Source organism: Malus sylvestris, chromosome 15, assembly GCF_916048215.2.
Source record: "Malus sylvestris chromosome 15, drMalSylv7.2, whole genome shotgun sequence".
Lineage (NCBI taxonomy): Eukaryota > Viridiplantae > Streptophyta > Magnoliopsida > Rosales > Rosaceae > Malus > Malus sylvestris.
Window position 1 is genome coordinate 7,559,453 of NC_062274.1, and position 14,695 is coordinate 7,574,147.

Here is a 14,695-nt window from a genome sequence, read left to right on the forward strand (position 1 = left end):
CTAGAACTTTTAGTCAATTCTTTGCACTTGCAATCGCCTTTTTGGTTAACAAAGGGGGTCAAAGCCAATTAGTGTAAATCATACGAAGGTCGAGAGGTCCCAGCAGTTTCAGACACTTTAACAATTGCCTACAAGGAGGATGATGCTCGGAAGAGATCCAACCGAGATCCAACGATAAGCTCGAATTAGTCAGTTCATAAACAGGAAAATCATTACAATTGCAAGGTTCAGCAGACATGAGAAAATTAGGAACACTACTCAAACAGGTGGTTTTCACACTTACAATCAACTAGGAACACTACTCTTAAGTCAAGCCAAACGTGGGCTAAAACCCGTGGCGTGATTCCTACCCTGTTGACCTGGAACCCAAACAAAACAAAAAACACTTGCCAAATTACATGGGTTAGTACGAAATAAATTACACTGTAAGGTACGATTCAGTGTTATTTGCCCCGTGACCGGCCTCTCCTGTTGTTTCTGGACTGTCTTCTTCCCTTCTGCTTCTCCACAACAGTGTCAGTCTTGGCTACCGGGCTTGGCTGGGTCAGCTCCTGTGATAAGTCATCGGGCATGCTATAGCTGTTTTGGGAGCCACTGGCAACAAAATCATTGTCCTTTGTGACATCGATATAAGTTTCAATCAGTTCGTGGACCTCAACAGTAGCTTCATTCAAATACGCGCCATCGTTTTCCATTGTGCCACCAATATCATTTTCGTTTTTGTTGGTGACCTCGACGGTAGGTTCATTCAAAAACTCACGGATGTCATCTAAAGTGAGATCTGTAGCAGCGATCTCATGACTTGGGCTGACTGGATTACTTTCCCCGTTGAGCATGGCGTTTTCTGCTGTATTCAACTGTGCAGACAAACTGAAACAAGGAAAAGCCAATGCAATAAGATTATGCAGATAATGCAGCACCAAAACAATGACGTCAGCGACCGCTTACCCAGCCACTGAAGAAGGGAAACCATTTGCAGTATAAGCACTTCTTGATGCAGTCACTTCTGTCATCGAGCATGTTGCATCGTGTAATTTTGAATCTGGAACTGAAAAGTAAATTGAATATAAATACGAACGCCTGATGCACAACCAAATGCCTAGTCAAATATCAACTACTATTTAACAACCGAAGTTCAAAGATTTATGAATGCCAACTTTCAGACAACAACAACAACAACAACAAAGCCTTTTCCCACTAAGTGGGGTCGGCTATATGAATCCTAGAACGCCATTGCGCTCGGTTTTGTGTCATGTCCTCCGTTAGATCCAAGTACTCTAAGTCTTTTCTTAGAGTCTCTTCCAAAGTTGTCCTAGGTCTTCCTCTACCCCTTCGGCCCTGAACTTCTGTCCCGTAGTCACATCTTCGAACCGGAGCGTCAGTCGGCCTTCTTTGCACATGTTCAAAATCACCGGAGCCGATTTTCTCTCATCTTTCCCACAATTTCGGCTACTCCTACTTTACCTCGGATATCCTCATTCCCAATCTTATCCTTTCTCGTGTGCCCACACATCCCACGAAGCATCCTCATCTCCGCTACACCCATTTTGTGTACGTGTTGATGCTTCACCACCCAACATTCTGTGCCATACAACATCGCTAGCCTTATTGCCGTCCTATAAAATTTTCCCTTGAGCTTCAGTGGCCTACGACGGTCACACAACACGCCGGATGCACTCTTTCCATCCAGCTCGTATTCTATGGTTGAGATCTCCATCTAATTCTCCGTTCTCTTGCAAGATAGATCCTAGGTAGCGAAAACGATCGCTTTTTGTGATCTTCGCTAGATTGCTCCGGTCATTAATGTGGATAAGTATATAAATAGATAGAGATAGGAAAGCAAACACAAGATGTACGTGGTTCACCCATATTGGCTACGTCCACGGAATAGAAGAGTTCTCATTAATTGTGAAGGGTTTACACAAGTACATAGGTTCAAGCTCTCATTTAGTGAGTACAAGTGAATGACTTAGTACAAATGACATTAGGAAATATTGTGGGAGAATGATCTCGTAATCACGAAACTTCTAAGTATCGAAGTGTGGTGTCGTCTTGACTTGCCTTATCTGTCTCATAGGTAGATGTGGCATCTTCTCTGGAAGTACTCTTCCTCCATCCAGGGGTGGTATCTTTAACTGGTGGAGATGCACAAGGTAATGTATCAATTTCACTTGAAGCTTACTTGTAGTTTCAGGCTTGGTCAAGCGCGATACAAACCATGTAGTAGGAGTCCCCCAAGTCGCCGAGCTAGGGGGTCTGCTGAAAGAGGTGACAGACAAGGTAAGCAATCAGAGCTCCGACTGATTGTTCACCTTCTCCCCATCTTGCAGCAGCATGAAGGATAAAGAGAAGAAAAATGAGAAGAGATGATATGAGATACTTTTGCTTTTGAAGAAGTAACTTTCCACAGGCTTATTCTTGAACTGAGCTGGAGGGTTTTCTGGTTTTCTCCAGAGTATAAGGCCGACTGAAGAATTTGAAGGTCAAAACAAGTCCATCAAATCTAGAGTACGTTCCACCCTGCTGATATGGGATACTTTTGCTTTTGACAGAGTAATGAATGTATCGGCACGTGTGCTGTTACGCTTGTCTCCACATGCTTCCTTGTATCCTTCGCACTTGCCCTATCTGTTCCTCAAGCAGATGCGGAATCTTCCCTGGAAACATAAGATGTTGAAGATGAGTACTCGAGAGCAATGCCAGGTAAGTAATCAGGTAAGGGGTTCCAGGCAGTCAGTTCCTGGCTGGAAGCTTGATTCCAAGTGCTGACTGATTGCTCTCTTTCTCCTTGTCTTGCAGGTAAAAACAAGGCCAAAAGAAAAGACAGGGAAAAAGCATGATATGGGATACTCTTGCTTTTAACCCTGATGATATGAGATATTCTTGCTCTAGTATAGCTTGTTTGCAGAGGTATTATCGGGGGGGAAAGAAAGCTGAATATTTCGAAAGGCTTCGTTGGGAGTGCCCTCTCAGATATGATGAAGGGTTGAGCATTTTTGCAGGTCTGCCTGTCCGTTGGGGATGGAGGTCGACATATATAGGAGTCTCCCTAACAACAAGTAGTAATGCTATTCCTTTACCCTGCTTGGTCATAGCACGGTAGTGGAAGCTGCCAGTTTCACATGTTTTAACTCTGTCAGAGCACTTTGAAAAAGTGGTATGTGGTATCTGGCTCTCGAGATTCGGAGAACGATGCCTCTTCGATTTTTGAGAAAGCAATCATGCTGGGGGTATGACTCTCGAGATTCGGAGAGCAGTGTCTCTTCGATTTTTGAGGAAGTAATCATGTTGGGAGTCTGGCTCTCGAGATTCGGAGGGCGGTGCCTCTTCGATTTTGGAGCAAGCAATCTTGTTGGGAGTGTTGTCTCGAATGTGAGTAAAGGTTGGGCATGTTTGCTAGTCTACCTTGCCACGAAGCACAAAGGTTGACACACAGGGACTTTCCAATTATCCAGCAATGGTACTGTTCCTTTACCCTCTCTTCGATTTTGAGAAAGTAGTCATGTTGGGAGTCTGGCTCTCGAGATTCGGAGGACGGTGCCTCTTCGATTTTGGAGCAAGCAATTTTATTGGGAGTGTTTTCTCGAATGTGAGTAAAGGTTGGGCATGTTTGCTAGTCTACCTTGCCACGAAGCACAGAGGTTGACACACAGGGACTTTCCAATTATCCAGCAGTGGTACTGTTCCTTTACAGTTGTAGGTAATAATATGGTAGCTAGACCTTCAAAATTTATGTGTCTAAACTTTTGTTAGTGCTGTTTCTTTGCTATTCTTTTACCTTTCTTGGTCAGAGCGATGTAGTGGGAGCTGCAAGCTTCACGTGCTCAACTTTGGCAGAGAACTTTGGCAAAGTTATTTGTGGTACCCATGAGCTATTGTTGCGTGTGGGAAGTGGGTGATTGAACAGTAAGATTCATGTGCTTTCTACTTCACCAGAAGTCTTCGACAGAATGCCCATAATTTCTGCAAAGCTGAGTGTGCGTGTGACAGGTGCTGACAAGGCTAGAAAAGTAGGTGCCTCTTCGATTTCTGAGATCGGCCCTCGTGGTCTCTGAGCAGCCCAGCTTTTGAGAAAGCGAGCGCCTCTTCGATTGATTCGGAGAACGATGCCTCATCGATTTTTGAAAAAGCAATCATGCTGGGGGTCTGGCTCTCGAGATTCGGGGAGCAGTGTCTCTTCGATTTTTGAGAAAGTAATCATGTTGGGAGTCTGGCTCTCGAGATTCGGATGGCGGTGCCTCTTCGATTTCGGAGCAAGCAATCTTGTTGGGAGTGTTTTCTCGAATGTGAGTAAAGGTTGGGCATGTTTGCTAGTCTACCTTGCCACGAAGCACAGAGGTTGACACACAGGGACTTTCCAATTATCCAGCAATGGTACTGTTCCTTTACCCTCTCTTCGATTTTTAAGAAAGTAGTCATGTTGGGAGTCTGGCTCTCGAGATTCGGAGGACGGTGCCTCTTCGATTTTGGAGCAAGCAATCTTATTGGGAGTGTTTTCTCGAATGTGAGTAAAGGTTGGGCATGTTTACTAGTCTACCTTGCCACGAAGCACAGAGGTTGACACACAGGGACTTTCCAATTATCCAGAAGTGGTACTGTTCCTTTACCCTTGTGGGTAATAATATGGTAGCTAGACCTTCAAAATTTATGGGTCTAAACTTTGTTAGTGCTGTTTCTTTGCTATTCTTTTACCCTTCTTGGTCAGAGCGATGTAGTGGGAGCTGCAAGCTTCACGTGCTCAACTTTGGCAAAGTTATCTGTGGTACCCATGAGCTATTGTTGCGTGTGGGAAGTGGGTGATTGAACAGTAAGATTCATGTGTTTTCTACTTCCCCAGAAGTCTTTGACAGAATGCCCATAATTTCCGCAAAACTGAGTGTGCGTGTGACAGGTGCTGACAAGGCTGGAAAAGGCTGGAAAAGTAGGTGCCTCTTCGATTTCTGATATCGGCCCTCGTGGTCTCTGGGGAGCCCAGCTTTTGAGAAAGCGAGCGCCTCTTCGATTTTTGAGATCGGCCTTCGTGGTCTTTGAGCAGCCCAACTTTTGAGAAAGCAAACGCCTCTTCGATTTCTGAGATCAACCCTCGTGATCTCTAAGCAGCCCAGCTTTTGAGAAAGCAAACGCCTCTTCGATTTCTGAGCAGGCGCCTCTTCGATTTCTGAAGCTTCGTCGAGTGCAGATTTTTATAGGGGCTGGCATTAAGTTCCAAAGCACACTTGAATCTCCACCAGTAGAAGCTTCATTCTTGCACTTCTAAGATCTTGATTTGTCCGACCTCTTCTCTCTTCAACACCTTTGAAAATGTCTGGCCCCTCCGACCGTCGTTTTGACTTGAACCTTGTTGAAGAGGCAGCCCCGCCTTCTCCAGACAACATATGGCGCCCATCCTTCGTCTCCCCTACTGGTCCTCTTACCGTTGGGGATTCCGTGATGAAGAATGATATGACCGCTGCGGTGGTGGCCAGGAACCTTCTCACTCCCATAGATAACAGACTACTTTCCAAACGGTCTGATGAGTTAGCTGTTAAGGATTCGCTGGCTCTCAGTGTTCAGTGTGCAGGTTCTGTGTCTAATATGGCCCAACGCCTATTTGCTCGAACCCGCCAAGTTGAATCATTGGCGGCTGAAGTGATGAGTCTCAAACAGGAGATTAGAGGGCTCAAGCATGAGAATAAACAGTTGCACCGGCTCGCACATGACTATGCTACAAACATGAAGAGGAAGCTTGACCAGATGAAGGAAACTGATGGTCAGGTTTTACTTGATCATCAGAGATTTGTGGGTTTGTTCCAAAGGCATTTATTGCCTTCGTCTTCTGGGGCTGTACCGCGTAATGAAGCTCCAAATGATCAACCTCTGATGCCTCCTCCTTCTAGGGTTCTGTCCAGTACTGAGGCTCCAAATGATCCCCCTCCGGTGCCTTCTCTTTCTGGGGCTCTACCGACTGCTGAGACTTCTCCTAAGCAACCTTTGTGAAGGCTCCCTCTTGTGTGCTTATTTTGACTCATGTATATGTACATATTTGTAGCTTATCGGGGATATCAATAAATAAGCTTTCCTTCATTTCAACGTATTGTGTTAAATACACCAAAGCCTTCTTCGCTAAGTTCTTTGAATTTTCTTTTGTTAAAGCTTGTATGTTGAAGCTTTCTGAGTGGAGCATGTAGGTTGGGGTAGTGTTCCCTTAATTTCCCGAGTGAGGAAAACTTCTCGGTTGGAGACTTGGAAAATCCAAGTCACTGAGTGGGATTGGCTATATGAATCTTAGAACGCCATTGTGCTCGATCCTGTGTCATGTCCTTCGTTAGATCCAAGTACTCTAAGTCTTTTCTTAGAGTCTCTTCCAAAGTTTTTCTAGGTCTTCCTCTACCCCTTCGGCCCTGAACCTCTGTCCCATAGTCGCATCTTCTAATCGGAACGTCAGTAGGCCTTCTTTGCACATGTCCAAACCACCGTAACCGATTTTCTCTCATCTTTCCTTCAATTTCGGCTACTCCTACTTTACCCCGGATATCCTCATTCCTAATCTTATCCTTTCTCGTGTGCCCACACATCCAACGAAGCATCCTCATCTCCGCTACACTCATTTTGTGTACGTGTTGATGTTTCACCGCCCAACATTCTGTGCCATACAGCATCGCCGGCCTTATTGCCGTCCTATAAAATTTTCCCTTGAGCTTCAGTGGCATACGGCGGTCACACAACACGCCGGATGCACTCTTCCACTTCATCCATCCAGCTTGTATTCTATGGTTGAGATCTCCATCTAATTCTCCGTTCTTTTGCAAGATAGATCCTAGGTAACGAAAACGGTCGCTCTTTGGTATTTCTTGATCTCCGATCCTCACCCCTAACTCGTTTTGGCCTCCATTTGCACTGAACTTGCACTCCATATATTCTGTCTTTGATCGGCTTAGGCGAAGACCTTTAGTTATGAATGCCAACTTTCAGACAGGATAAATTATTCAGTACAAAATAGAACTACGTCACCCAAGCAACATACATAGACCTCCATCCAAATAAAACAATGACAATCTGGAATTATATTACTTGCTGACACAAAATGGTGAGAATATCATGCATGGCACGTCAAGTAAAATAGTTTTAGGTAATAGCTCATATTATTCCATTGGAAATGAAGACCACGTGAGTTTAACTTGTCCTCCCATAGTATCAAGTCTTTTGAATAAGTCCTAGCTGAATAAAGTGTTTACATTCTGATTTTAAAGCACATATTTAGCAATGATATACCACCGAACAGTAAATACACAGTTCGCACTAGTTATTTAGCCAGACAAACAAAATTCCTTTGCAGCATATACATATTCATACAATACATGTGAATGCCCAAATGGCCAGTGCAACATGAAACATATAACCTGTACAATAACAACACAAATGTGTCTGCTTAGTGCTTATATAACCCAAACAACTACAGGGTCGAAAAAGTTCACCTTGTATGGTTCCTCCGACCACTGGATTTTGTTGTTCAGACCCACTTGTGTCCTTATGTCCATCAAAATCACCACCACCAGCATCACTGTGATGGATAAGTGGATTTGAATATTATAAGCCAAAACAACTATCGACCTTATCGGGTACAAAAAGGCAAAATAAAAGAGGAGGGGGCCCGAGGGAAAGATCAAAATCACCAACCCAAACTAGTCACAGTACAGAATGGGAGTTAGGCACAGCTTGGCCCTTGTATCAGACATGCTCAACAATAGTAGTTACTGAGTTACTACAAAAATATGTGGACGCTAGAAAATGAAATATCAACTATTACTTACCCATTTTTAAGTTTTATTTAGAACTGCTCCTCAAACACATAAGCCGTGTTATTTGGAGACAGAGTAGATGTTACCCGATAAGTATTGACATGTCTTATCATGTTTTGTTCAGATGACACCCTTAATCAAACTACAAGTTGACATGCATAACCAACAACTTTAGGTTAACTACAAACTGATGTTTAAAGAATCATAAACTTGCTGTTTCAAATGGAACCTGTATTCTAATAACGATTTTTGTATGCATTAAATGATTTGTGAAGAAGCTATAAGAATTAGTTGACGGAAGTTTTATTTGGCTAATTAAGCTACAATTGTGTGAAGGAGCTAACCTTGGAGCGGTCTTGATATATTCAGATGCCTCGAGTCGTTGTCCAGAGCTAAACATCTCCTCTAAGGCATTCTGATTACCTATTCGATAGATAACTTAGTGAGTAAAAGATGAATTAGATGGTATAATATACCCATATATATGCAGTAATATGCACAATAAGCATGATCGCTATCCATTGGAGAAAGATAAAGTGAAAATTACAAGAAGCATCACCCTTGCCATCCATAGAAGCGGCATCTGAATCCTTCACAAAAAGAAAAGAAAAGGTTATAAAAAGATATCTACTAGCTCAATCTTTATCAGACTTAAATTGAGCTTAAAGAAAATTAAACAAACCATATGTTAGTAGTCAAATTGCAACAAAATGATATACATGCATAAACAGTTCTGGTGAATTTCTTCAGAACTGATAATTACCAGAAGTGGCAAATCTTCTTTCTGCAATCCATACTGTGTCTTCTCTGAAACTGAAAGAGCAGAAGATGAGTTCTGCATGTTAGATTTCCAATATTTCAATTTCCTTGTACTCTAAAAATTAAAGGGGATGTTATTGGCTCTCCAAAATGGTCACCTTGCACTACTTTTTTGTTCATTTTTCTCTAAACTCATTTTGGTTAAAGCGTATTTGGAAATTGTTAAGACAACTTTTTTACTGGTTGACCTAAGAGAATGAGAAACCCTATTGTGTCTTTGCCAAAAAATGAAACAGAGGTCCCACATGTTAGATTCCTATATGTTAATTTCCTTATATTCGAAAAGTTACAGGAGAGTGTTATTGGCACTCCAAAATATTCATTTTGCACAACTGTTCTCCACAATTTTTCTCCTTTCTTGATAATATCAGTTTCATAGAAGTGTTACTAATAATTGTATCAATAAATTTTGAGATTAAAATAATTAAAGAACATATAAGGGAGGAGTGTGAAGACTATTTTGGAAAGCCAATAAGGGATCCCATAAACTATAGAATGATGCAATTTATTCATCTACTGAGGACAAGATTATTGGACTAAACCAACAAATTTACTTCATGCCAGTAAGAAAAGATACCGTCAGAGCCATTGGACACAGTTATTCCTAAGGACAAGTTCAAATTCAAACCTATGGCATATTTACAATTGTGAAGTTTATCTCCCACATCATCTTCTCGTTGGCCACCTGGCAAAGAGCCCAAGACACTTCTTTTTTCTAAAGCAGATGCGGACCAATCAATTCTGGTAGAAGGTAGGGACCTCAACAATTCTTCAGTTGCCTTAGATCGCACTCTTCGTATTTCCTCCTGAATATTCCAGGACCCAGTAGCAGGGGCGTCCCTTTTCAGCTGTGCATTAAAATCAATTAGCACAATCATATCAATAACCAGAGGCATTCCCTAATTTCTGTTTCACTCACTTAAAACACAGATAACAGAAAGAAAGAAAGAAAGAAACATGTGAGGTTCAACATCAACGTCCAAGGTTTTACTTATTAAGTTGCATTTTTCTTAATAAATGGCCACTACACATTTACGGGTCAGGATCGTTCACATGCAAATCCTATGGCTCCCTATTGTGCAACATGGAACTGTTCAACATTTTCCACCCTACTCAGATTTGGAAATCAAAAGCTCCTCCAAAAGTCAAAGTGCTTGCGTGGTTAGTGGCTATTGGGAAGGTCAACACCTGTGGTCAAGTTCAAAAGCGAAGGCATTTCATTTGCATTTCTCCTCAGCAGTGCAGTTTGTTAAATCAGAGGAGAAGAGTGTTAATCATGTTTTTCTCCAATGTTCTCACTCGATACAGCTGTGGTGGAAATTGTTCAAGGAAGTTAGAGCAAGAGGGTTATTCCAAAGGGATGTTTTGAGCTTCTAAACACCAAGTTTGAGGCTTTAGGAAAAGGGAAGACAGCTAAAGCTTTGTGGAGCTGTTTGGTGTTGGCAGTTTTTTGGAACATTTGGTTGGAGAGTAATAGAAGATTTTTTAAGGATTATAAGGGAGTGGAAGTAGAGGAACTATGGGGTAGAGTTAGATACCGGGCATCAGTTTCAAATGACTTCAGGGATTATTCTCTTTCTTATATAGTGATGGATGTGTTAGCAGCCGTAAAATGAATTTGGTTCAGCTTAGTTAGTAACTTAGTAGTAAAGTGGTCCTACTTGAAAGGTCTTGGCTAGTTTTTCTAGTTGGTAGATTTCTTATCCACTTGTTGTAATTCCTTCTATTGTTTTAGTAAAATTCTGTAGTTTCTTAAAAAAATAAATGACAAAAAATTCTGTCATGCTTCAACATGTTCCCAGATGTGAGTGACAATGCCGTCATTGGACCCAACAAGTTGTCTTGACACGTGGATACCCACTCTACTCCATCTTTCTAGGTTAATGTTTGGCTTGTTTGCCAAAATATTAAATCACTAACTTTTTCAAGGGTTTCTCTGCATTTTACAACTTTACAAACTATCCTTGATTACAAAACAAGTTATTTTAACTTTTTCAATAATGTTCGAGTCTATAATCTAAATCCTACCTGTCACAAACCCAAAAGCAAAAAAGATATGCCGAGAAAATTTCCAAATGGTACCTTGGATGTAGGCGCAGAATTGCCACCAGTTGAATATGGGGTTTCTTCGTCGAAATGTTGCATCCCTATTGATGACGGAGATCTCAGTTCTCCATGCTTAATAGAAGGAGATGCCCATGAAGGACGTGCCCGCATATACACTTTGGCCACATCCACTGGTGAACCACCTTCGTCTTCACCACCCTGCACCAACAGAAACAAATTGAAAATGTGAACAAGGTAGTATTCTCCTTTTCTTTCTTAGAAAACATACTGGTATACTGAAAAGTAGGTACACTGAAAGTACTAAATTGTAATACATCAGACTTTGGTGTCTCAACAAATTGCTAACATAAGCTCAAGGAGAAGGTATATCATATATCTTCAGTGTAGTTTTCTTTCATCAAAAGATTAGAAAGCTTACAATTTCTTATTTGATATAAAATGACAACTTATAGAAGATTTCATCCCAAAGACAAAATGCCAGACATGAGGAAGAGACAGAGAGCACATGACACCCATGATATAATACCAGGAGGAAGGAGCACTGATAGCCATGATTTAATACCAGAGGAAAGAGCACTAACTTGAGGAAACATGAGAGAGCTCAGGGTGTGGGTTCCATGATCCAAAACTGGCTTTGAAGTTGATCCCAATCTCTTCTCACTCAACCATTTTTTTGCCTCCATAACAGGAGACTCTACATCTGCAATGCAATTAACACCAAAATTCAAATGTCGAAAATTGGTAAAATTTCTAGACCTGTAACCGTAACCACTTTCACTGGCAACTGTTTTGTTAGGTATCTCACCTGGTCTTGTATTCTCTGCATCTTCAGCATTTGTAAAACCTACAACTCTTGATTTAATAATCTTTATTAATCTATCACATTCTTCCCTGGTCAAAGGCAACGTTGAAGTCAAATAACTGATTAATAAGGATAAAGAATAATCAGCAGAAAGGTTGCATGATACACAACATTTTATGGAAACCTCTCTTGTACACAGATTTCAAACCAAAACAGTACATAAATCATACAAACATTATACTCATGGTAAGGTGCTTAAATTGATGACAAGGTCAATCATCAATGACTCAATGCAAGTCCTAAACTTTAAGTGTGAACAACCACAGCTAAGCATAAATCCTTAAGAAAATATTCTAGAAATCAAGGTTCAATAACCTGAGATTCATTGAAGTAGAATAAGAACTTATAGAGCTCAATGCAGGAAATAAATTAGGATATTATAAAGACACAAACAAATGTCTAACAAACATTACAAGTCTAATATAAGAAGTGGAAGAAGAATGAAGCGAGCAATAACCAAGAAAATCCAAATGTGAAATATAAAAGTATAATGTTTCATCTTGAATATCAAGGAGCTGCAGCATTACCTCGAGAAGGTCTCCTTGATAAGCAGTTGTTCAATTACATGCTTGTTGTCGCTCTTCCCTAGTGTTGATGGGGGATCCTTCCCAAGGAACTTGATCTCTTCTGATGTCCCATTCCTCTAATTCAACAACAAAAATCAGCATTGCATGTCTAATACAACAAAATGAAACTCCCAAATCTAAGAAAAAGTGGTTTTAACTACAGGCACTTTGTTACAGTTCAGAGTCCCAGGACAGCCCTGAAATTTATCCCTCTCAAAATTCTTGGTAGGCCCATATCATTATCATATCCTTTTCTTACTCAACTAAATCGCTTACCACAATCTTTTCCATAACTTTAAGGGGTGTGCTATCCACACACCCCAAATTACTTCTCACACACCCTTGTTAATTTCTATCCGTTGATCTTCTTCAATTTATCCAATCCGACGGCCGAAAATTAGAAGGGTGTGTGAGAAGTAAAATGGGGTGTGTGGATATCACACCCCAACTTTAATTAACCTATTGGAAGCATCCTTAAAGTTCCGCCTGCACTGCTATAAGAAATTACCACAACCACCTTTATATTCTTTATCAGCCCCACAACCCTAAACTTTTGCACCCCGAGTATACAAATTCTAAACCAATTTTCTACAACCTCTGTTTTGAACCATAATTCATGATCTAGTCTGCTAGATCCCACTACACGAGTGAAAGTACGCTCATGCTTCCTAAATTCGTGCATTTATCAATGGGCATGAAATTACTGTTTAAAACATCTAGTACAACTGTACAAGTTCTTTCAAATGCTGAAAAGAATAGCACAATTATAAGCATAATGATGCCTTCAACACATCAGAACAATACAACACGTAGAACTATTACCTTATTCAATCCATCATCTTCCTGAGTCGAGATATCTTCATCATCATCATCATCATCAGCCCCATCCTCTGAAAAAACATAGACAAGAACTCTAGTAAAAGGCCACGAAAACCAACAGTCGAGCATTCTATTTTCTTCATTAAAGCACAAAACTTCCATACACTTCATATATAAAATAAACCGAAATCTGCAAAAACTTGGGTAATTCGAAAAAAAAAATTGCCACTGTATTTTAATGATCTCCAAAATTCGAAGCATGTAGCACACAATTGGAGCGGTAAACAATCTCTAATTTTCTTAGCACCAAAACCTAATACACCTACACATGCCACATTGTAACTATCGGAACTGAGTACACTATCGATTTCAGGCATTCCTACTCTGAAATTACCAGAACATAGACAAATTAAGCTTCATGCAATCACTGTAAACACATACAAATGCAAAATTAGATTACCTGAAGAGGAAGAAGAAGATGAGGAAGAGTCAGGACCAAAGACGGAGGAAATAATCTTCCCGGCACCACTGGCAATCTTACGAGTAGGCGAGTAGATGAGCCTGGAGAACCAATTAGGGTTTTCGGGTGGTGCGGGATTGACCAACCTAGGGCGGTCGTAGGGAGTCCTGGCACCGGCGGACCGTCGAGGACGGACAATTTTCCCGCCAGATCGGGAGACTAGGGCTCGGCGAGATCTGGAAGTGGTAGCGGTGGCGATGGTGGCCATGGTCGCTCTCTCATGTGCGTGGAGGCAAAAAGGGAGGGAATGGAAAGTAGATAGAAGTCCGTTGTGGAGGTTAAAAATGGGAGTTGGGAGTTTGAGTGCGCTTTTGGCAAAATCTGTCTCTTCAGAAAATTCTATTCGTGGAGGTTTGTCACCGTTATTACTATTTTTTATTCGGACCTACTATTTTTTATTCTTTTGGATTTTCAATTTTGAACCCTTTACTTGAGTTAATTGTTGTTGTACTCATATGTCTCAAATAAATGATTTGGCTTTTTAGCAAGGTGATAGTATTAGTGGATTAGTTAGTTATTATTATTATTTTATTTTTTTAAATAGGATAACCAGTGGCAAATCCTAGTTATCCATTCATTTCGGAGACCGAAAAGAATTACAGAGGCATTTCAGCATTTTCCTGATCACAAATCTAGTTTCCACACCAGCAACGAGTTTTGAACACGAAACCTCCGGTTTTTTATTTTTAGTTATTAGAGGAGACTGATATTTGAATAATAAAAGACTTATCTTTTAGCACCAATACACTACTTTCTATTATTGTGGTAAAACATCATCTGCATATAATAACAATTGAGGTGGATAGGAAGGAGGTATACCTCACTACTGATTATGGCATGTATATGGTCAAGATTTATTAATCATAATTGAAGTGGATAAGGAGGTGTACCTAAGTGTTGTTCTTCGATTTTGGAAAGAGATGTGTTTATTAATTAACTCAAATTATAATATGTACTATAAGTACTATAGTCTAATATAATATATCAACCATATCAGTCTTTTTTATCTATTTATTAAAATTCAAACTTAAGTGTAAAAAAAAAGTATATTAGTCTAGCACTTTAACTTTTTTTTATAAAAACAGCCTAACACTTTGACTAAGACCATATTAGTATATGCTTACCTATTTTGTATGTATGAACACTGTATGTTTTTGTGGTGAGAGCCTATCGTTTTTTTGTGTGATAAAAAAATAAATTAAAAACAAATTCTATTAATACATAGTTTAGATATATTATAAGACTTTAATGAGTTTCATTTCTT

At 40.4% G+C, this 14,695-nt stretch overlaps 1 protein-coding gene across 1 annotated transcript; it reads right to left on the bottom strand.

The window, feature by feature from the left end:
- Positions 1–175: 175 nt before the first annotated feature.
- On the bottom strand, positions 176–13,768 carry LOC126604317 (protein KAKU4-like). The gene is made up of 13 exons (XM_050271521.1): positions 13,372–13,768; positions 12,915–12,982; positions 12,054–12,169; positions 11,470–11,555; positions 11,246–11,364; positions 10,680–10,862; positions 9,226–9,445; positions 8,542–8,591; positions 8,326–8,368; positions 8,123–8,201; positions 7,455–7,540; positions 949–1,048; positions 176–870 (listed from the first exon to the last, which is right to left on the bottom strand). The coding sequence occupies exons 1-13, from the start codon at positions 13,637–13,639 to the stop codon at positions 444–446; spliced, it is 1,845 nt and encodes a 614-aa protein (XP_050127478.1). The 5' UTR covers positions 13,640–13,768; the 3' UTR covers positions 176–443.
- Positions 13,769–14,695: the final 927 nt, after the last annotated feature.

What these genes read in the sequence shown, in the direction of transcription:
- LOC126604317 (XM_050271521.1), bottom strand. Translation starts at nt 13,639, where the DNA reads ATGGCCACCATCGCCACCGCTACCACTTCCAGATCTCGCCGAGCCCTA. An exon ending in ATCTTCTTCTTCCTCTTCAG is followed by an intron (nt 12,983 to 13,371) that starts GTAATCTAATTT and finishes ATGTTTTTTCAG; the next exon opens with AGGATGGGGCTGATGATGAT. An exon ending in TTCCCTTCTTCAGTGGCTGG is followed by an intron (nt 871 to 948) that starts GTAAGCGGTCGC and finishes TCCTTGTTTCAG; the next exon opens with TTTGTCTGCACAGTTGAATA.